The sequence below is a fragment of the Bos mutus genome, chromosome 5 (genome assembly GCF_027580195.1).
Source record: "Bos mutus isolate GX-2022 chromosome 5, NWIPB_WYAK_1.1, whole genome shotgun sequence".
In the NCBI taxonomy this organism is placed as follows: Eukaryota; Metazoa; Chordata; class Mammalia; order Artiodactyla; family Bovidae; genus Bos; species Bos mutus.
In genome coordinates this window covers 86,486,827-86,508,369 of record NC_091621.1, presented here as the reverse complement: position 1 = coordinate 86,508,369, position 21,543 = coordinate 86,486,827, and the positions used below count along the sequence as shown (strand labels likewise).

Sequence of the window (21,543 nt, the reverse complement as noted above, 5' to 3'; positions counted from 1 at the left end):
GGTCCTTGGCAATCCTTTCCCTGGCCTTCCCTCAGTGATTCTCCATCTCCTACAGTAGATCTTCGTCTGTCACCAGTCTCCTCTCATCTCCTTCTCTCTCCTCCCGCCTCCTCTTTCTGAAGATAACTTCCCTCCCAATCCACTGAAGACATAAAAGCTGTCATGGAGGGCCTCTCAGTTCCATGCTGGCCCTCTCACCAGCTAGTCTGTATCTGCACCGTGTTTAGGCCACTTTCGACTCTCCCCGAGAAAGAGGGATTCTCAGCTTTGGAGACCATAGCTTTTCTTTAAGCATCCTTTGTCACTTAGTCACACCTGGTGAGCCACAGTCCGTAGGTTTGCAAAGAGTCAGACATGACTGAAGCAACCTAGTATATGTGCACACTGTATCTTAAACCTCTGCCCCAGCCAGATCTATTCATTATTTCCCACAACATATTTTATGGTTTTCTGATCATGGGCCTGTTATCATTGAGCTCTTTACCTATGTTGAATTTCAGCATATTTTCTAAAACTAGCTAAGTGACCTTCTTTTCCAAAATGTTTCCTTTTTTTTTCATTTCTAATGTCAGTGATTTTTCCTTATGAACTGCTATTACACTTTTGTCTGTTCATTCATGTTAATTGCTCAGTCATGCAACCCCATGGACTGTAGCCTGCCAGATTCCTTTGTCCATGGAAGTCTTCCAGGCAAGAATACTGGAGTGGGTAACCATTCCTTTCTCCACGAGATCTTAATGACCCAGAGATCAAACCTGTGTTTCCTGCATTGCAGGCAGATTCTTTACTATCTGAGCCATGAGAGAATCCCCAAAGAACCTGTTCTTAGCAAAGGATGATTGTGATCCATCGACCCCTGAGTTATGGCCCCAGCATGCTCCCATAGCATGCCCCTCTATTCGTTACTTAGCCCATATTCTCATGTCTTGGTTTAACTAGACAATTGACTATAAGCTCAAGGAAAGCAGGGAGAATACATTATTCCTTCTTTGTAGCCCCCATCAGTCCTAATACAGAGCTTCACATAGACTCAGCAGATATTTATAAAGTGATCAATAATTCAGTCCTTCCAGGCTATGCTCCTTCCAGGACTAATGTCTTGTGTATTTATGTAGATATTAATTAATTTAATATTACTAACATTATATTAAGATATAGATTGCTCCTACTGCTGCTAAGTCGCTTCAGTCCAACTCTGTGCAACCCCATGGACTGCAGCCTACCAGGCTCCTCCGTCCATGGGATTTTCCAGGCAAGAGTACTGGAGTGGGTTGCCATTGCCTTCTTCTAAGATATAGATTAGATATTATTAAATGCCATACATTTTCCAAGCTAAATAAAACATATATGGAAAAACATGGCCTAACCTTTTCAGGTAAGTTTTGTACTTTTTTTTTTTTTTTATCCATTTTTTTTTTTAACTTTACAATATTGTATTGGTTTTGCCATATATCAACATGAATCCGCCACAGGTATACACGTGTTCCCCATCCTGAACCCTCCTCCCTCCCCGTTGTTCATTTTAAGAGCTTTTAAAGGATTTTTTAGTTATAATTTAGACATTACCAATTTATTCTGCAAAATTCTGAAACAAAAATGTACTTAGAAATTTCATTACTTGGGGCTTGGAGACAAAATATTAATTTATGAGCAAAGTGTAGCCTTACTGTAGTTTCCTCTAATTTTTTAGGAACTAGCTATCCTCTCATCTGTCACTATTAACCTTTCCAGTTCTTGGGTTCTGTTATACTTCTTTTGTTTCCCATTTTTGTAACTAATAAAACTGTCAAGTTTTCGTGATGCTTATTAAAACAATTGACTGCTTAGGATGACTCTAAGATCTTTTTCTTTGCTGTCTTACTGATTGTTGAGGTATACTCCTTACTTCCAAATTCAAACTTAAATTGAAGAAAGTAGGGAAAACCACTAGACCATTCAGGTATGACCTAAATCAAATCCCTTGCAGTTATACAGTGGAAGTGACAAAAAGGTTCAAGGGATTAGATCTGATAGATAAAGTGCCTGAAGAACTATGGATGGAGGTTCGTGACATTGTACAGGAGGCAGTAATCAAGACCGTCTTCAAGAAAAAGAAATGCAAAAGGGTTGTCTGAGGAGGCCTTACAAATAGCTGAGAAAAGAAGAGAAGCTAAAGACAAAGGAGGAAAGGAAAAATACCCCATCTGAATGCAGAGTTCCAAAGAATAGCAAGGAGAGATAAGAATGCCTTCCTCTGTGATCAATGCAAAGAAATAGAGGAAAACAATAGAATGGGAAAGACTAGAGATCTTTTCAAGAAAATGAGAGATACCAAGGGAATACTTCATGTAAAGATGGGCACAATAAAGGACAGAAATTGTATGGCCCTAACTCGGACACGACCGAAGCAACTTAGCAGCAACAGAAGCAGGCAGGAGGCAATAGTTAGATCTGGACTAACTGGAAGAACAAACTGGTTCCAAATAGGGAAAGGAGTACGTCAAGGCTGTATATTGTCATCTTACTTATTTAACTTATATGCAGAGTACATCATGAGAAACACTGGGCTGGATGAAGAATAAGCTGGAATTAAGATTGCTGGGAGAAATATCAATAACCTCAGATACACAGATGGTACCACCTTTATGGCAGAAAGTGAAGAGGAACTAAAAAGCCTCTTCATTGATGAAGGTGAAAAAAGAGAGTGAAAAGGCTGGCTTAAAACTCAACATTCAAAAAACTAAGATCATGGCATCCGATCCCATCACTTCATGGCAAATAGATGGGGAAACAATGGAAATAGTGACAGACTTTATTTTCTTGGGCTCCAAAATCACTGCAGATAGTGACTGCAGCCATGAAATTAAAAGATGCTTGCTCCTTAGGAAAAAAGCTATGACCAACTTAGACAGCAGATTAAAAAGCAGAGACATTACTTTGCCAACAAAGGTCCATTTAGTCAAAGCTATGGTTTTTCTAGTAGTCATGTATGAATGTGAGAGTTGGACTATAAAGAAAGTTGAATGCCAGAAAATTGATGCTTTTGAACTGTGGTGTTGGAGAAGACTCTTGAGAGTCCCTTGGACTGGAAGGAGATCCAACCAGTCAATCCTAAAGGAGATCAGTCCTGAATATTCATTGGAAGGACTGATGCTGAAGCTGAAACTCCAATTTTTTGGCCACCTGATGGGAAGAACTGACTCATTTGAAAAGACCCTGATGCTGGGAAAGGTTGAAGGTGGAAGGAGAAGAGGACAACAGAGGCTGAGATAGTTGGATGGCATCAGTGACTCAATGGACATGAGTTTGAGCTAGTTCCGGGAGTTGTGATGGACAGGGAGGCCTGGTGTGCAGCAGTGCATGGGGTCGTAAAGACTCGGACACGACTGAGGGGCTGAACTGAACTGAACCACCAAGTACTGTTGCTTCATTTCTGTCCTTTTTCCTTCCTCCCCTCTACTCTTTCAAGATCAATGAATAGCAGTAAGTCCACATAGTTCAGGAAATACATTCGTTACAAAGCCTTCATCCTTAGCTAACAAGTCATTTGTTGCAGGAATTTGTAGTTATCTCTCTTCTTGACTTTACCTCACCAGGTTTCTGGCAATTGCAGCAGTGAGAGAATAATCCATGTCAGAGTTACACTGGATAATATTTGAGTGATTGCTTTTCAAAGAATGTTCACATATAAACGATCCAGTTATCACACACTTTCAGGGAAAATTATTGTAATTTTTAGCATTCTTCATAATATCACTGATTTAAAGACCTTCTCCCTTCCATTCTTTTTTGTTTTTCCTCTATGCCTCTAAATAGTCGTGACTCTAAATTAGAATTTTGCCACTGTGTGTTCTACTGTGTTGAAAGTCTTCCAGTGCTTTATAAAGAAAATTTATTGTAATTGGACTTATCCTGTGAAACCACATATTTATGTAGTGTCATAATTAAATTTCTGTACTCTTATTTTCTAGGTCACAAATGGGTACTTTTCATGGGGCAGTGGTTTAGCAACCTTATCCAATATCGATATTCGAATTCCAACAGGTAAGAATCATTTATTACTAGCTTGTAACTGTTTTTTTTAAGGAACAAATTTATTTTTGTGAATTCAGGGGGAAAACATTTGTCACCTCCAAAGCATTAGTGCTTTCATTTAAATAATTCATCATGAAATAATATAAAGCCACATTGTGAACTAACATCAAGTTTGTATCTGTTCATTATCATGACCGTGGTTTTCCAAGATAACTAAGTCTAACAAAAGGAAAGACTTCTTAAAGACAAACATTACTGATAGTTATCTGTTTGCACTGTGGAGCTCATGAATCCCTGTATCTCTGAGAGAATGACTGGGAATTATAAGACCTGCCTATCACTACAGAGTGGGGACCTTGAACAAATTATTTACCATCCAAATGAACTGTTTTTAGTTTATTTGCTGATTTGTGGCATTTAAATAATGGAGTAGTTAATTTCTCATTTTGCTGAAGAAAGATTTTAAAGAAATAGTGTTTGAGAAAATAGTTTTCTATCCCCAAAGAAAACTGATGAAGTTTTCAGATATTTAAGACAAATACTGTATAGCTTTTACTAAAATGTTTGGATAATTGAATATAAATATTTTTTTACTTGGCCTCATGGTCAGTAACTTGGAATTTTTCTATTAAACATGCAAATCAAAATAAGAACTGATTAAAGTGATTAATCACTTTAATCTTAGTTATCTGTTTTAGTCAAAATTGGAGAAGGCAGTGGCACCCCACTCCAGTACTCTTGCCTGGAAAATCCCATGGACGGAGGAGCCTGGTAGGCTGCAGTCCATGGGGTGGCTGGGAGTCGGACACGACTGAGCGACTTCCCTTTCACTTTTCACTTTCATGCATTGGAGAAGGAAATGGCAACCCACTCCAGTGTTCTTGCCTGGAGAATCCCAGGGACGGGGGAGCCTGGTGGGCTGCAGTCTATGGGGTCGCACAGAGTCGGACACGACTGAAGTGACTTAGCAGCAGTCAAAATTACCTTTTCCTCCAGAATGAATTGAATAATAAAGATAATACTAATCTAGGTGACTTAGGCAAGTATTTCACTGCTGCTTTTACTAGAGTCAGTTCTTCTCATAATTTAAAAATAATACATTAAGGGACTTCCCTGGCGGTCCAGTGGCTAAGACCTCAAGGGCTGAGTTTGATCCTTGGTCAGGGAACTAAATCCCCCATACCACAGCTAAGACCCAGAAGAGCCAAATAAGTATTTTTAAAAATAGCATATCAAGACCTATAGGTTTTAATTTTCCTTCCCTTTTCCAGAAACCTTATGTATCAGGAAAAGGAGCTGTTTAGAATACTATTTCTGGGGACCAAAACTGGGCCATAGATTGTGAAACATCAGCCTTTTCTAAATGTGTTTTGATTTTATTTTATAAGTGAATTCCTTCTCATCCTGTTATTATCCTTTATTTCTTTTCTCTAGGTCAGTTAACCATGATTGTGGGCCAAGTGGGATGTGGGAAGTCCTCTCTTCTCCTTGCCATCCTCGGAGAGATGCAGACCTTGGAAGGAAAAGTTCACTGGAGCAAGTATGTGTATTTTTAATCAGTTTCTGTTGGTGTCACACATCCGATGATCTCCCAAGGGAAGGAATGAGAACAGTAGATTCCCATGTTCGAGGTCTGAGAGCCCCTTGGAAATAAGCACAGCTTTAAAAAAACAAATTAGTGGGAACTTTAAATATTATAAATTTAAAAAGATAAAACAATTCACGATAGAGGTTTATATTATGTATAAACTAATATATTGCTTTTAGCAAGATAAGGATTGTAAAGGTAAATTTTGAAAGTTAAATGGACAACACAGATAAATAAAGTTTAAAAATTTATCCTATAATCAAAGAAAATTTGCGTTATTTATAAAGTTTAAATGCACACAGAGCCTTAGTGGTCCAGTGTTCAGAGAAGAAATATCAAATAATCTTTCTGAAACTCTTCCTAAGAGACTGAGAAATCATTCATTTCTCTTCACATCCAACTTAAACTAGAGACTTAAAGTGTCTCATTAGGGATGTGGCTATGTCAGGCTAGTGTGTTGCGTATCCACAAAGACATTGTGCGTCTTCTGAATGTTTGAATGGTTGTTTGGGTTCTTAAAAAAACATTGTAGTAATAAGGTGACTCAGGAACATACTAGTATATAATTGTGTAACAATGAATAAGTCATATTTATTTATTTAGTTTGATCTACCTGGTAGACAGGCTTCCCAGGTGGTGCTAGTGATAAAGGACCCGCCTGCCAGTGCAAGAGACAAAAGAGACGGGTTCGATCCCTGGGTCGAGAAGTTCCCTGGAGGAGGGCATGGCAACCCACTCCAGTATTGTTGCCTAGAGAATCCCATGGACAGAGGAGCATGGTGAGCTACAGTCCATGGGGTCACAAAGGGTAGGACATGACTGAGCGACTTAACATGCACACACACACCTGGTAGACCACCCCAACCTCCACAGTCATTATGGAGAAATTGCTAACAGCTTATCTATGATATTGGACTGTAGACTTTCAGTCTACAGTCTACAGAAAATCACTGCAGTGATTTTCATCCAGATTATCCCCAGGGAACACTGGACAATGTCTAGAAACATTTTTTGGTTGTCATACTAAGGGAATTGGTCTGCTTACTGATCTAGTTGGTGGTGGCCAATTCAGTTCAGTTCAGTCACTCAGTCGTGTCCAACTCTTTGCAACCCCGTGAAACGCAGCACGCCAGGCCTCCCTATCACCAACTCCCGGAGTCCACCCAAACCCATGTCCATTGAGTCGGTGATGTTATCCAACCATCTCATCCTCTGTCGTCCCCTTCTCCTCCTGCCCTCAATCTTTCCCAGCATTACGGTCTTTTCCAATGAGTCAGCTCTTCGCATCAGGTGGCCAAAGTATTGTATTTTCAGCTTCAATATCAGTCCTTCCAATGAACAGCCAGGACTGATCTCCTTTAGGATGGACTGGTTGGATCTCCTTGCAGTCCAAGGGACTCTCAAGAGTCTTCTCCAACACCACAGTTCAAAAACATCAGTTCTTCGGTGCTCAGCTTTCTTTATAGTGGCCAGAAATGCTACTATATATCCTCCAACACAGTTTACTGTGTGGACCACAATAAACTGTGGAAAATTCTGAAAGAGATGGGAATACCAGACCACCTGACCTGCCTCTTGAGAAATCTGTATGCAGGTCAGGAAGCAACAGTTAGAACTGGACATGGAACAACAGACTGGTTCCAAATAGGAAAAGGAGTACGTCAAGGCTGTATATTGTCACCCTGCTTATTTAACTTACATGCAGAGTACATTATGAGAAACACTGGGCTGGAAGAAGCACAAGCTGGAATCAAGATTTCCGGGAGAAATATCAATCACCTCAACCTCAGATATGCAGATGACACCACCTGTACGGCAGAAAGTGAAGAGGAATTAAAAAGCCTCTTGATGAAAGTGAAAGAGGAGAGTGAAAAGTTGGCTTAAAGCTCAACATTCAGAAAACTAAGATCTCGGCATCTGGTCTCATCACTTCATGGCAGATAGATAGGGAAACAGTGGAAACAGTGTCAGACTTTATTTTTCTGGGCTCCAGAATCACTGCAGATGGTGATTGCAGCTATGAAATTAAAAGATGCTTACTCCTTGGAAGGAAAGTTATGACTAACCTAGATAACATATTCAAAAGCAGAGATATTACTTTGCCAACAAAGGTTTGTCTAGTCAAGGCTATGGTTTTTCCAGTGGTCATGTATGGATGTGAGAGTTGGACTGTGAAGAAAGCTGAGCACCGAAGAAGTGATGCTTTTGAACTGTGGTGTTGGAGAAGACTCTTGAGAGTCCCTTGGACTACAAGGAGATCCAACCAGTCAATCCTAAAGGAGATCAGTCCTGGGTGTTCATTGGAAGGACTGATGCTGAAGCTGAAACTCCAATACTTTGGCCACCTCATGCGAAGAGTTGACTTATTGGAAAAGACTCTGATGCTGGGAGGGATTGGGGGCAGGATGAGAAGGGGATGACAGAGGATGAAATGGCTGGATGCCATCACCGACTCGATGGCCATGAGTTTGAGTGAACTCCGGGAGTTGGTGATGGATAGGGAGGCCTGGCGTGCTGCGATTCTTGGGGTCGCAAAGAGCTAGACACGACTGAGTAACTGAACTGAGCTAAACTGATCTTCCAACACAGGACAGCCCTTCACAAGAATCCTCCTGCAATGCCGGAGACCTGGGTCTATCCCTGGTTGGGAAGATTCCCTGGAGAAGGAAATGGCAACCCACTCCAGTATTCTTGTCTGGAGAATTCCATGGACAGAGGAACCTGGCAAGCTACACTCCATGGGGTCGCAAAGAGTTAGGCACAACTGAGCAACTAACACACACATTCTCCAACACATAGGACAGCCCGCCACATCAGGGAATTATCTGGTTCCAAATGTTAGTTGTGCTGGGGAGACTTTGCCCTCGACTTGCACATGTCCATTTAGTTCTTATCATTGTAAGTTCCATGTGGCTTAATCTACTGTTAACATACACAGACATCTCTTCAGAATGAGTCAAAACTATTTACAGGCATTTTGAGAATAGGTTCTATTTTAAACTCCAATTAAGAGGCGGAAATGCTTGGATGTGAAATTTGAGCTGGAAACAGCTGAACTGTAAATCCTATTTTTGGTATCGCTGGTGGAATAAGAAAGCTGAGAAATGTGGAGGGTACAGTTTATTCCTGTTGCAGTTGTAGATGTGAAACTGTTTAGTATGTATCCAGCAGTGAGCTCGGTGAATAACTGCCCCTTGCAGTTTCGTTCACTCGGGGGGCCTGTTGATCACTAAAGCCAGATGCTGTGTGACGTGTGCCCTACCACCGTCACCTTCCATCTTGGACGGATGCAGGTTTTGAGGAGCAAGTTTTACTGAATTAAATTATATCATGTGACATGTATGGCCATAATGAAGTTATTTGGGTTTTGTTTTTACCTGGTTTCATTAGCATTAAAACAGAAAGAATTAGAGACCATGACAGAAAAAGCTTGAGATTTTATTTTCATACCTCTAGAATGTTCTTATGATCTAATCTTCTCTAGAATTACTCTACCTGGGCCAAATTCACTCCCAGTATTATCATTAAGAATTATTATCATTTTGTTAATAGATAAATAAATGATTTGGGAATTAGGAAAGCATTTTATACAGTCTATTTATTGAGTTTTCTAAACAAGATACATATATGTATATATGTATACATATATATTTTTTAGACAAATTTATACGATTTATAGCCTGATTTCTTAAAAGTTGTAAAGTATTTTATTTAATAAAACATATATAATAAAGCTTGGAAAACAAAGATATCAAGAAAGAAAATAAGGTTTAAATAATAATCTGAGTAATTAATAGGTAGAAATGCATGTATTGGAGTCCTGCATATTTATATAACATAGGCCACAAATTCTACTCTGAGTTCCATGGAAGCTAGTCAAAGAGGGAAGTATGAGATAAAAACAGACATATACTTAATAAAGGTTAAGATTTTTTTTTTAAGAAATAGAAAAGAAATATCTCCCATAAATCCTAATTTTTAAAAAGTTAAGAAAAGGTTATATCTTAAAGTCAGAGTCAATAAAATGAAAATATGAGAAAGGATTTAAGAAAATTCTAAGTATTTATAAAATCACTATAATTTAAAAATCATCTTTTTATGAATACTTGCCTTAAGAATATCCCATCTCTCCATAGCAGAAAGGGCTAAACTTTTCTTCAAAAAATATTTGGGTTGGCTCTGACACACACACAATAAAAACTAACCCCTAAAAATTGGATAAGCTAATAAAAAAAATTCTATTTTTCTTTATTTACAAGAACTACTTAATTTTTTCCCATGATATCCATGATTTTCTGATAAAATATATTTTCAAATCAAGAATGCTTAGAGGATGCTGACCTTTTTTTAAAGAGTTATTTAAAATAACTCCTTATTCTGGGAAAAAAACTGTTGCACCTATTCCAATAAGGAAAGTTATATAAATGTTATTAGAATAAAGCTAATTTAGAAATTATTCATATTGATCGGTTGATTTTGTGTAAATGCTGAGAAGTACTTTACCTTGGACTGAATTGTTTGCTGTTTTTTTCAAGACAAAATAAAGTGAAACAGTAAATGGTATGGTAAAGTACCAAGCCCCTTGCTGTCATTCTTTCATCATTGCCTGTATCTCTGGTTGCATGAATTATATTTTTAAATGTGCCCTCATGGTTGGCAGGAACAAAGTGCCATAAAGTACCCTGTCCTATTGCAGGAAGGAATATTTACTTTGGACGGGAGAGAAGGCACTGGTCCTCATGCAGGACAGACCTACATGGATAGAACTTGGTACACAAAATTCATCTAAATATAGATGCCTCCTCGGCAATTGCTACCTTTAGTGTAGCCTGACATGCAGTAGCCCCAGAAGAGAAAGAAGAGAGAGATGAGGGAGGGACTTAAAAATTCTACACGCTTGTCGGAAAGCCAGGGTTCTTGCTCTTGCATCTGGTGTGCTCTGTATTTGTTGAAAAGCAAATGTTCTGCCTGATTAAAGTTGTCTTTTCCTAGTTGTCATGATAAATAATAATTCCTACTGATATCCCAGGAACTAGAACTCAATAAAACACTTCACCTGTTGGATGGTCCAGGGAGGGAGTCCAGAATATGTAATAATCCCAGTAATTATATAAGACATAACCATCATTTATCTCTGGCTTCCCTTACTTTTTCTTCCACCTTGCCCATGCCATCAGCCATCCTGTCAGACCCCATCTATTGTGGTGGTCTATTTTCTGATGTCTTAGTGTAACTGCCTTTATAGCAGTGGCTCAATTACTCTAAGACTTTGCCGGGCATGAAGGGATAATAACACAATGAGTCAGCTTTCCTGGATCAGACACGACATAGCATCTTTGTGTCCACATCTAGCTTTCCTTCTTCCGAATACTGTTCCTGATTTCAGCTTGCAGAAGTCACTCTTTCCCATTCCATAAGATTCCAACCATGAACTTGGAAGCTGGTAGAATACCAAGTTTTAACTTTTACTGTTGAAGGAAAGTACATGCAAATCCTGCATGCAAAAAATTGGATGCTATTTTCCAGAAGGGGATTTTCTACCTGACATGTTTTGAATTCAGGTATTTCAGAAATGATGGAGTTCACCTAAAATATTAAAATTTAGAATAATAAAATCAATAAGTCCTTAGGTGTATTTTTCCCATTGGTATAGGTATAACTAAATTTAATTAGTCAAATGCCTCATTTTACATTAAGCATATAAATCAGTAATTAATTATACCCAAATGTTACAATGTGACCTATATGCAGGTCTGTCTTTCTTTCCAGTTCCTTAAGGGCCAGGCTGTGTCTCAACCCTTCAAGTTTAGAGTATAAAAAGTATTTCTTCCTCTCTTGCCTTAGGGTAACTAATAAGGAATTTAAATAGATTAAATTTGAATTTTAACAGTAGGGAGTGCCTGGAGATATCAAATTCTAATATAGACTAGGAAAATATTCCATAAAGGTTATCCAAACTTACACAGCTAGTTGGAGCAAAGTTGGGGCTAGAATATGGCTATTGTGTGAACCCAAATTTTGTATGGAGAACAGTGCTATCTTTTGGAAGCTTAATTATTTCCTAGTTGATGAGGATATAAAAGAAGACTGTCATTTATCTGGTTTGTCTTTGGGATTAGTATCAACAACCATTTGAAAGTGTAGCTATTTAATATATACAATATTTATCTCTTACCTGATATGTACACGCATTCATCCTATATTTATATTTCATAATTAATGAACGTTGTTTGCCATACTTGCAGTGTAAATGAAACTGAACCTTCTTTTGAAGCGACCAGAAGGTATTATTTCTACTTTAATCTGCATTTAATAAGAATAACTACCTTCCTCAGACTTTTCCTGATATTCCATTTCTTACTCCTAATCATTTTATTCATTCTGATAATGTACAAAGTTGTTTATTAAAATGGACTAGTAAATTTCTGATCGCAGTAGTTCCCAACACCTGGAAGCTGCTGAAAGAATTAATTTGCTGAACTAAATGGCCCAACATGTCAATTGTTGAGTCACGCAGATCTCAACTTTGACTAAAACTCAACAGTTCTTAGCAAATTGGATTTGGGGTTTTATAAAATAAATATGAAAGAATTATTATGTATATTATTTATGAGTTAAACAGTGATGAAATCTGCCTGTGAGCTAGAACTGGAGAACCAAGTACTTCATCTATTTAAAGAAAAAAAGAAAAGAAAACCTTAAAGAATGAGGGTGGGGGCAGGAGGGAAGCAGATGTGCCAGAGGTTGGGAACCACTGTTTTAATGCACAGATGGTTATCTGAGAGACTACCAGCATACTATATATTATCATGCCCTCTAAACGCCTAAGACATTATGTTTCAGGATGATCACTGGGCATTTCTAACTACCTTTTTTCTACACTTTATTCTCTTTTAACCTTAATTCCTAAATTAGTACTTACAGACCATAACTAACTATGAAAGTGTGAATTTTAAGCTGACCCCTTCCCTACCCCAAGCTCATCATCCTCTTTATCTTCAACTCACATGCATTTTCCTAATTACTGCAAATTAAAATATGATGTATGGACATCTGGTAGAGTTTGCAAGCCAAAAAGTGGGGCACAGGGAGGAGACTATGATTTTTTAAAAATAAACTGCTTCAATATGTATTGAAATACATGGTTTTTAAATGTGTATTTATTACATTGTTGAAATAGACTCCCCAAAATTATTCTTTGCTTTGAAATATTTACATTATCTCTTACCTTAAAATATGTTCATGTGAGTAAACCACAAACACATAATTACAGTATCAGTTCACATCCCTTTTAAAGGTATTCCTGTAAAATTCATAGTTAATGTAAAGTGCTTTTAATATGAAGTAAAATATCTGTGGTTTTTAGAGTTAACTGTTATTTAAATTATTGTAAAAATTTAATTTTTTTAATTTAGTGGAATATTTAACTACTAATATTTAATTTAGTGGAATATTTAACTACTAATATTTAATTTAGTGGAATATTTAACTACTAATTAATAAGGTTGATGGTCATTAAAATATTCTTTTAGAAATTCTTCATTTCTGTCTTTGAGATATTTTATCAACTTTCATTTTCCTTAGTTATACAAAAGTACAGGCACAGCACAGCACTCTTGGGTAATTTTGGTATTTTGTTTTTCTTTTCCATTTTCCAGTAGGAACAGGTATTCTGTGGCTTATGCAGCTCAAAAGCCTTGGCTATTAAATGCTACAGTAGAAGAAAATATTACCTTTGGAAGTCCTTTCAACAAGCAGAGGTAATTTTGAATGTATAAAATTTAGAACTAAAAAGAACAACTATTTCTAATCCCTACGTTTGGTTCACAGTTTCTGGAGTGTTTTCTAAAAAAAATTATTGGAATATAGTTGATTTATGGTGTTATGTTAGTTTCAGGTGTACAGCAGAGTGAACCAGTTTTAGTATACATATATCCACGTTTTTAAAGATTCCTTTCCCGTATAAGCCATTACAGAGTATTGAATAGAATTCACTGTGCTGTACAGCAGATGCTTGATATCTATTTTATGCATAGTAGTACGTGTATATCAATCCCAATATCCCAGTTTATCCTTCCTCCCACCCATCCCCTCGTTCTTAAATCTTTGTATCAGGACTTCCTTTCTTCTCTGTTTGCCCTGCTTCTTTCCTCATCACCAGGTCTATTAAGTCAACTTTTGTAAGAGAAGCCTCACTGGGATTCAGCCCATCGTATGCACTTACTGAGAACAATTTGTACAACAAAAATAAACAGCCGAAACAGAGGTTGTGTGTGTAGAGGGGGGCGGGGGGTGCATGGTGAGGGTGGTGCTGAGGTTGTTGGTAAACAGAAGAAAAATCCCAGTATGTTGCAGAAGGAGGGTTAACCATGGAAAAATAAGAGAAGGAATATGGGATCTGAGAGTTCTGATTACTCAGAGCAGCCAGAGTATGTCTTCTTTCAATCATCTTCTAAACACCCATTGGAGCAGGGAATGACTACCCACTCAAGTATTCTTGCCTGGAGAATTCCATGGACAGAGGAGCTTGGTGGGCTACAGTCCATGGGTCTCAAAGAGTTGGGCACAACTGAGTGACTGACACTTTCACTTTCACTTCCAAACATCCACTGGAGTGTGCAAAGGCAAGACCCTTTCCTGAAGCCACCTTCACGAGGGGTAGGGAGTGTCCTAAGACTCAAAGCAGGGTCCTGAGAGTTAAGGAGAATTAGACCTGGGGAGAGGCATGAGGAAGGGGGAGGGGAGAGGAAAGTGTGGGAGGAAAAATTCAAATTACATGGAATTGCTTGGGGCCTGGGAGTAAACCAGACAGAAAGGGATCTGCGTACATTGACAGTGGCAAACTCCATTGTGAAGGAAGGCTGAGATGGGCAGTAAAGTGCCTTAAAAGCCAACCAATATAAATCTGAATTTTCCAGACGCCCAGCAAAGTGTTAGAAAGAGGACTCACAAAGTAAATGTGATCTGCCCATATCATGACAGATTTATATAAGGTGAATCTGAATTAAGAGCAAAAAGACATTTAGAAGGTTGTTGGGCAAATGATCTGGGCATGCTGTGTTTGTTGTCAATATTTGGCAGTGACTGTAGAAATGGAAGAAAAAGAGATGGCTGACAGCATTCTGGAATAAGAATGGGAGAAGAAAATGGAAGAATCACGTGGAATCTAGAAAAGTGGTACAGATGAACCTATTTGCAGGGCAGGAATAGAGACTCAGATTTAGAGAACAGATGTGTGGACATAGTGGCGGGGAGCTGGGGGATGAATTGAAAGAGTAGCACTGACATGTATACACTGCCACGTCTAAAACAGATAGCTAATGGGAAGCTGCTGTGTAGCTCAGGAAGCTCAGCTTGGTGCTCTGTGATGACCTAGATGGGTGGGATGGAGGTGGGATGGGATGCAGGACCAAGAGGGAGAAGATACATGCGTACACATAGCTGGTTCACTTTGTAGTACAGCAGAAATTAACACAACATTGTACAGCACCTATACCCCAATTTAAAAACAAAATCACTCAAATATTTTAAGACCAGGTGATTGAGAAAATGAAACCATTGATATTTTCCCCAGAATTCCCGGTCTCCATGCTTCCTTGAATTTCCAGTCAACCCCAGTTTCCAGATCCAGCCTTAGGTCAACTTTATGTCAGTCCTTATCGATTTCTGTTTTCTTCTCTCTTCAGCATCATGAGCGTGGACACAGATTCCTCTCCCCTGTCCCCACTTCGCCCCGCCCCATAACCCATGCTCTAGCCCCAGTGAGGCTCCTCTTATCCTTCATGCATACCATGAACTTGTCCACTGTCGTACAGTTCCTTTCTCTCTCCCCTCATTGTCATTCCTGGAAAATTGCAGTTCATCTTTCTGCAGACACCTCACAAATCACCTCCTCTGCAAAGATGTCACTGATTTCTTAGTCATTCCTTCCTGCATATTCTAGGAGCACTTTGTAACTACCCATCTACGGTACCTAATAAGGTACATTTGTATCGTATGTTTCTGTGTCAATTTTCTGCCACATTTAATAGTTGTTTTTTAATTTTTAACCATTTTTCATTGAAGTATAATTAACTAACAATGTCATATTAGTTTCAAGTGTACAGCAAAGTGATTTGGTTGTATGTATATCTATTCTTTTTCAGATTATTTTCCATTATAGGTTATTACAAAAAATTGGATATAGTTCCCTGTGCTATACAATAGTTTCACAAGAGTGGGAACCAGTATCTATTTGTCTTTGTATCTGTAAGCCTAAAGTAGAGGCTAGAATATACTAAATTCTTCAATAAGTGTTTTATTTCAGCTTCCGAGACATTGAACCTGGGACTTGGTTTATGGGCAGTATATTAATCGTGATGTAAAAACTTAAAACCACCTCTTCCACAGGTACAAAGCGGTCACAGACGCCTGTTCTCTTCAACCAGATATCGACTTACTACCATTTGGAGACCAAACTGAAATTGGAGAGAGGGTGAGCTATGTGTAGTGTAATTACACAATGAACACAAATCCAGAAAAGCCTTCCAGTTATCTTTAACCTTTAATGGAAAATTTAAAAAATCTGAGAGCACCGGAATTATGTTTTCCTAGTGACAAGTTCTAGAAACAGAAGCACAGGAATTCCTGATGCCACTCTTTTAAGGATGTATTGAGTAACTAACATGAACTTCACATTTTGCTAGCCACTCAGGAGTTCTCAAGGGAAAAGAACCAGTCCCTGCTTTTGATCAAATGTATTTTTACTTAACTTGGAGTTTACTTTAAATTGGTTTGGAAACCAAGATTGCTTCCGACAACTTTTTCCACTCTTGTCAACATCCATTTATTCTTGTTTAAGTGTTCCTTTTGCTTTGTATAAACAGGTTTTACGTTGGCGTCATACTGTTCCAACTAGCCGAAAAATATTTATACCTGTATATAATCTTTATAACAATGTTGGCTAAAGTGTTTGACTCTTATAGGGTCAAATACTAAGCAAAAGACTTTATATGCATTATTTGCTTTTACAACATATCTGTTACATAGGTGTTTGTTATCTGCGTATTGCAGCTGAGAAAACCAGGGGAGAGAAAGGTTAAAGAACTTGCCTGGTCAGAGTCACTGGGACAGTTGAGATTGGTCTGACTCTGTCATCTGTGTTATTCGTTGCTATTTTTTATTGCAGCATGGTATAGTGTTTAAGAACATGACCTGAACTTCTCTAAGCCTTAGTTTCCATGTGGAGAGCAATACATTGATATTGCTCTGATAAGAGAAATAAGGAATGGAAAGCCATATACAGCAGCCTGACACATTTTACTAAAGTGTTAGTTGCTCAGTCATGTCTGACTCTTTGCAACTCCATGGACTGTAGCTCATTTGTGCAAGAAATTCTCCAGGCAAGAATACTGGAGTGGCTAGCCATTGCCTTCTCCAGGGGATCTTCCAGACCCAGGATTAAACCCGGGTCTACCACATTGCAGGCAGATTCTTTACCATCTGAGCCACCAGGGAAGCTCATCACATACTAGTTCAGTTCAGTCACTCAGTCGTGTTCAACTCTTTGCGACCCCATGAATCGCAGCACGCCAGGCCTCCCTGTCCATCACCAACTCCCGGAGTTCACTCAGACTCACATCCATTGAGTCAGTGATGCCACCCAGCCATCTCATCCTCTGTCGTCCCCTTCTCCTCTGGCCCCCAATCCCTCCCAGCATCAGAGTCTTTTCCAATGAGTCAACTCTACACATGAGGTGGCCAAAGTACTGGAGTTTCATCACATACTAAGTGCTCAGTAAATAGTAGTTTTTCACATTTGTATAATTAACACTTGATTATAAAAGCATACTGCTGTATAGCTCACTTGAAAGAAAGTGAAGTCACTCAGTCACGTCCGACTCTTTGCGACCCTGTGGACTGTAGCCCACTAGGCTCCTCTGTCCAGGGGATTCTCCAGGCAAGAATAGTGGAGTGGGTTGCCAGTTCCTTCTCCAGGGGGATCTTCCCGACCCAGGGATCAAACCCAAGTCTCCTGCATTGCAGGCAGACGCTTTAACCTCTGAGCCACCAGGGAAGCTCACTTGAACACAACTTATAATATTGAATTTAAGAGACATGTATTAAGCATACTACAGACACAATTCATGAAACCAGAAACAATTTGAGATTACTTCCAGTCTTCAGCACTCATTTTGGTTTTTCATTACTAATATTTTTGTACAGCAGAGCCAACTATCAGAGTGAAAAGAAGATTAATGTTATCAGTCAAAGATGATCTTAATATAATTCAAGTGTTGACCACTAGAAAGCTTGCGTTTTTATCTTCCCAATGTTATCACTGTTTAATTAATAAACTACATAAATTTATTAAATTTATATAATAAATAAATTAAAATTAATTTAAGGTTTTTAAAGAGAAGTTTGTATTTTTAGGGAATTTTTTTTTAACCAGCAGATTATTTACTACTGTAAATGGTGGATGTTACTGGGTATTTCTTCTCTAGGGCATCAACCTGAGTGGAGGTCAGAGGCAAAGAATCTGTGTGGCCCGAGCTCTCTATCAAAATACCAACATTGTCTTTTTGGTAAGAATGTATGGTCTTCCCTTTCTTTCTACTTCATCTTTCTCTCTGGACAAATGAGTCTTTAAGGAGATAAGTAACTCAAGGAAAGATTTAACTTGTGAAATCACAGAGAATTAAGGCAAAACAAATCCTCAAAGTACAAATCAAATCAACATGTAAGACGTGAGTGAAGGACCCCGAGGGACTGAGGTTCCCAAATGATTGCTTCTATGAGTTCTTAAACCATGAGGATAATTGATGAAAGGGTGTGGATGGTGCTGAATGAACTGGACAGGATTATAAGTCTTCTCATTTATATTTGCTGGTAGAAAGAAGGGCTGGAAAATATACTTTTGGTGGGCATAAGGGTTAGTAAGTATGCAACTCAGGCTGTGGTTAAGGTTTATCTGTAAAGTTTTCTGAAATTATTCTTAAAAATCTTGATACCAGCCTAGATCTACTAAATCATTATCTATAAAGACAGAGTCTAGAATCTGTATCTTAAAAAAGCTCTGTAGATGATTCTGTAGTATATCCTGGGTTGATAACCTATGGATATACAAATAAAAATGGATGATTGTATTGATTATGAATTTAGTTTTATTCCTCCAGCAGATTGTAGCAAAAATCACTTAGTGTACAACTAGACAGTACCTAGAGACCAGCAGGCTATGTAAATCCATCCTTCCTCCGCCTTCTCCTTCTGTGCATGTGTTAACCATGTGTATATCTGGTTCTCCGACCTTTAAACCTTTCACTCCATCTAATGAACATCTTCAGAAAGTGGCTTGATTTTAGAGTTTCGCACTCCAGAATTTTGGATCCATTACAGGGTATGAAAGTAGAATTTGGGCATAGTACTGGAAGTGCACTTCAGGTTAATGTCTCTAAGAATTCCTGCCCCCAAAATTTCCAGAAAACAACACTATAAAAGACATAGCAGGATCTAGCAGTAACCTGTTAAAACTGAACATTAAAAAGACTAAGATCATGCATCCAGTCCCATCACTTCATTTTTCATCACTTCAGATTTTATTTTCTTGGACTCCAAAAATCACTGTGAATGGTGACTGCATCCATGAAATTAAAAGACACTTGCTCCTTGGGGAAAAAAAAAGTTATGATAAACCTAGAAATCATATTAAAAAGCAGAGACATTACTTTGCCAACAAAGGTCTGTCTATTCAAAGATATGGTTTTTCCAGTAGTCATGTATGGATGTGAGAGTTGGACTATAAATAAGGCTGAGTGCCGAAGAAGTGATACTTTTGAACTGTAGTGTTGGAGAAGACTCTTGAGAGTCCCTTGGACTGCAAGGAGATCAAATCAGTCCATCCTGAAGAAAATCAACTCTGAATATGCATTGGAAGGACTGGATGCTGAAGCTGAAACTCCAATACTTTGGCAACCTGATGCGAAGAACTGACTCATTGCAAAAGACCCTGATGCTGGGAAAGATTGAAGGCAGGAGGAGAAGGGGACGACAGAGGGTGAGATGGCTGGATGGCATCATTGACTCAATGGACATGAGTTTGAGCAAACTCTGGGAGATAGTGAAGGACAGGGAAGTCTGGCATGCTGCAGTCTGTGGGTTTGCAAAGAGTTGAACACAACTCAGCGACTGAACAGCATCAACAACCAAAATGTGACACAGAGACATGAAGTGAGCAAATGTTGGAGAAACGGCGGAATAGACTTGCTGGACACAGGGTTGCCACAAACCTTCAATTAAAAAAAAATGCAATGTCTGTGAAGCACAATAAAATGAATTGCAATAAAATGAGATATGCCTGTATCTGCAAAGGCACATCTGCCATTCAGATATCATTGTCACAGGTTCTGATAATTAGAACATAGGCATCTTTGGGGACCATTATTCTGCCTGCCTCAGATAGCTCTTATTATTGGAAAGTTATTATGGGCTTAAAATCTGCTTCTGTATATTTTCCATTAATTGGCTTCCATTCTGCTTCTGCAACAGCAAATATATTTCTTTTATATGGCCATAACTCAATATTTTAATATTATTGTTGTAACTTGCCATAATTTACTTTTCTGTAGGCTGATAAAGCTTAATATTTTTAATTCTTCAACAGTTATGTTATCTTTATAACTTCTCTTAATTCTGAGTATAATAGTGTTTGTTAGGGTCCCTTTGAAAAAACGTGTTCTAGATGCACTCTGATCAACTCAGACAGTCTTAAAACTAATGGAGCTTATGATCTAAATATTATACTTTCTTCATAGCAGCCTAAAATTGAATAATGTTTTAGCAGCAACAGAATACTGTTGATCAATCAATTCAGTTTAGTCGCTCAGTCGTGTCCTACTCTTTGCAGCCCCATGGACTGCAGCACGCCAGGCCTCCCTGTCTATCACCAACTCCCAGAGTTTACTCAAATTCATGTGTTTGAGTAATTTCTCTTAGATAACAATATTTTACCCTTCGATTGTTTAAAAATTCACAAAGCACTTTGAATCGCAGTATTATCTCATTTGATTCTTATGACGGCTGCTAGGGTAGGTGGTTTCCTCATGGGAAGAGAGGAAACTTAGAAAGGTGGAATGCCTTACCTGAGAATTAATGGCTGGTAAGTGACAGAGTGTGAGCTAGAACTTCGTATCTTTTGAGTACTTTTCCTTTTTTTCTGTTTTTGTGATCAGCTGTTTCTTATTTTCCTTCTTTTAATGATTACTCTCAAGTTACTGTGTTGTCTTTTGCTTTCTTTTTGTCTCCCTCCCTCCTACCCTCCCTCCCTTCCTTTCCATCCATCAGTGTTTAATGAGCGTCATCAGAGCCATCTTCTGTGCTGGGTACACAGGAAACAAAGAAGAAAGAGACATTATTGTTATCTATAAAGATCTTACATCTATCTTTAAAAGATCTGTCTATAAAGATCGTACAAACAATTAGTTGAAAGGTTTTAGATTTTGCTGTAAACTCTAATTAAACTTGATCAAATTAGCCTTTACACCTCCATACTTTTTTCCATGGTGGCTGCAACAATTTATATTTCCAACTACAATGCAAAAATTCCTTTTTCTCCACATTCTCACCAACATTAGTTATTTCTTGTCTTTTTGATAACAGCCAATCTAACAGGTATGAAGTGATATCTCTTTGTGGTTTTGATTTGTATTTCCCAGATAAATCATAATATTAATATTAATGATAATTAATGATGTTGAGTACTATTATGTACCTTTTGGCCATTTTTTCACTTTTTTGGAAAAAATATCTATTCAGATCCTTTGACCATTTTTTAATTGGATTGTTTGGATATTTTGTTATTGATTTGTATGAGGTTTTTATATTTGGGGGGCATTAACTACTTATAAGATACATGATTTGCAAACATTTCATCGCATTCCATAAGTTGCCTTTTCATTTTGTTG

At 38.2% G+C, this 21,543-nt stretch overlaps 1 protein-coding gene across 6 annotated transcripts in view; it reads left to right on the top strand.

Annotated features, from left to right (window-relative positions):
• ABCC9 (ATP binding cassette subfamily C member 9) overlaps positions 1 to 21,543 on the top strand; it is a 157,492-nt gene that overhangs the window by 65,193 nt on the left and 70,756 nt on the right. For 4 of the 6 annotated variants that reach the window (XM_070371169.1, XM_070371170.1, XM_070371175.1 and 1 more), the window contains 6 exons: positions 3,951 to 4,023; positions 5,449 to 5,554; positions 11,848 to 11,886; positions 13,261 to 13,362; positions 15,992 to 16,076; positions 18,088 to 18,168. In XM_070371169.1, coding sequence (XP_070227270.1) covers positions 3,951 to 4,023; positions 5,449 to 5,554; positions 11,848 to 11,886; positions 13,261 to 13,362; positions 15,992 to 16,076; positions 18,088 to 18,168 — 486 coding nt within the window. The remainder of the gene's footprint in view (positions 1 to 3,950; positions 4,024 to 5,448; positions 5,555 to 11,847; positions 11,887 to 13,260; positions 13,363 to 15,991; positions 16,077 to 18,087; positions 18,169 to 21,543) is intronic. The other 2 variants (XM_070371173.1, XM_070371174.1) reach the window with 1 other exon arrangement.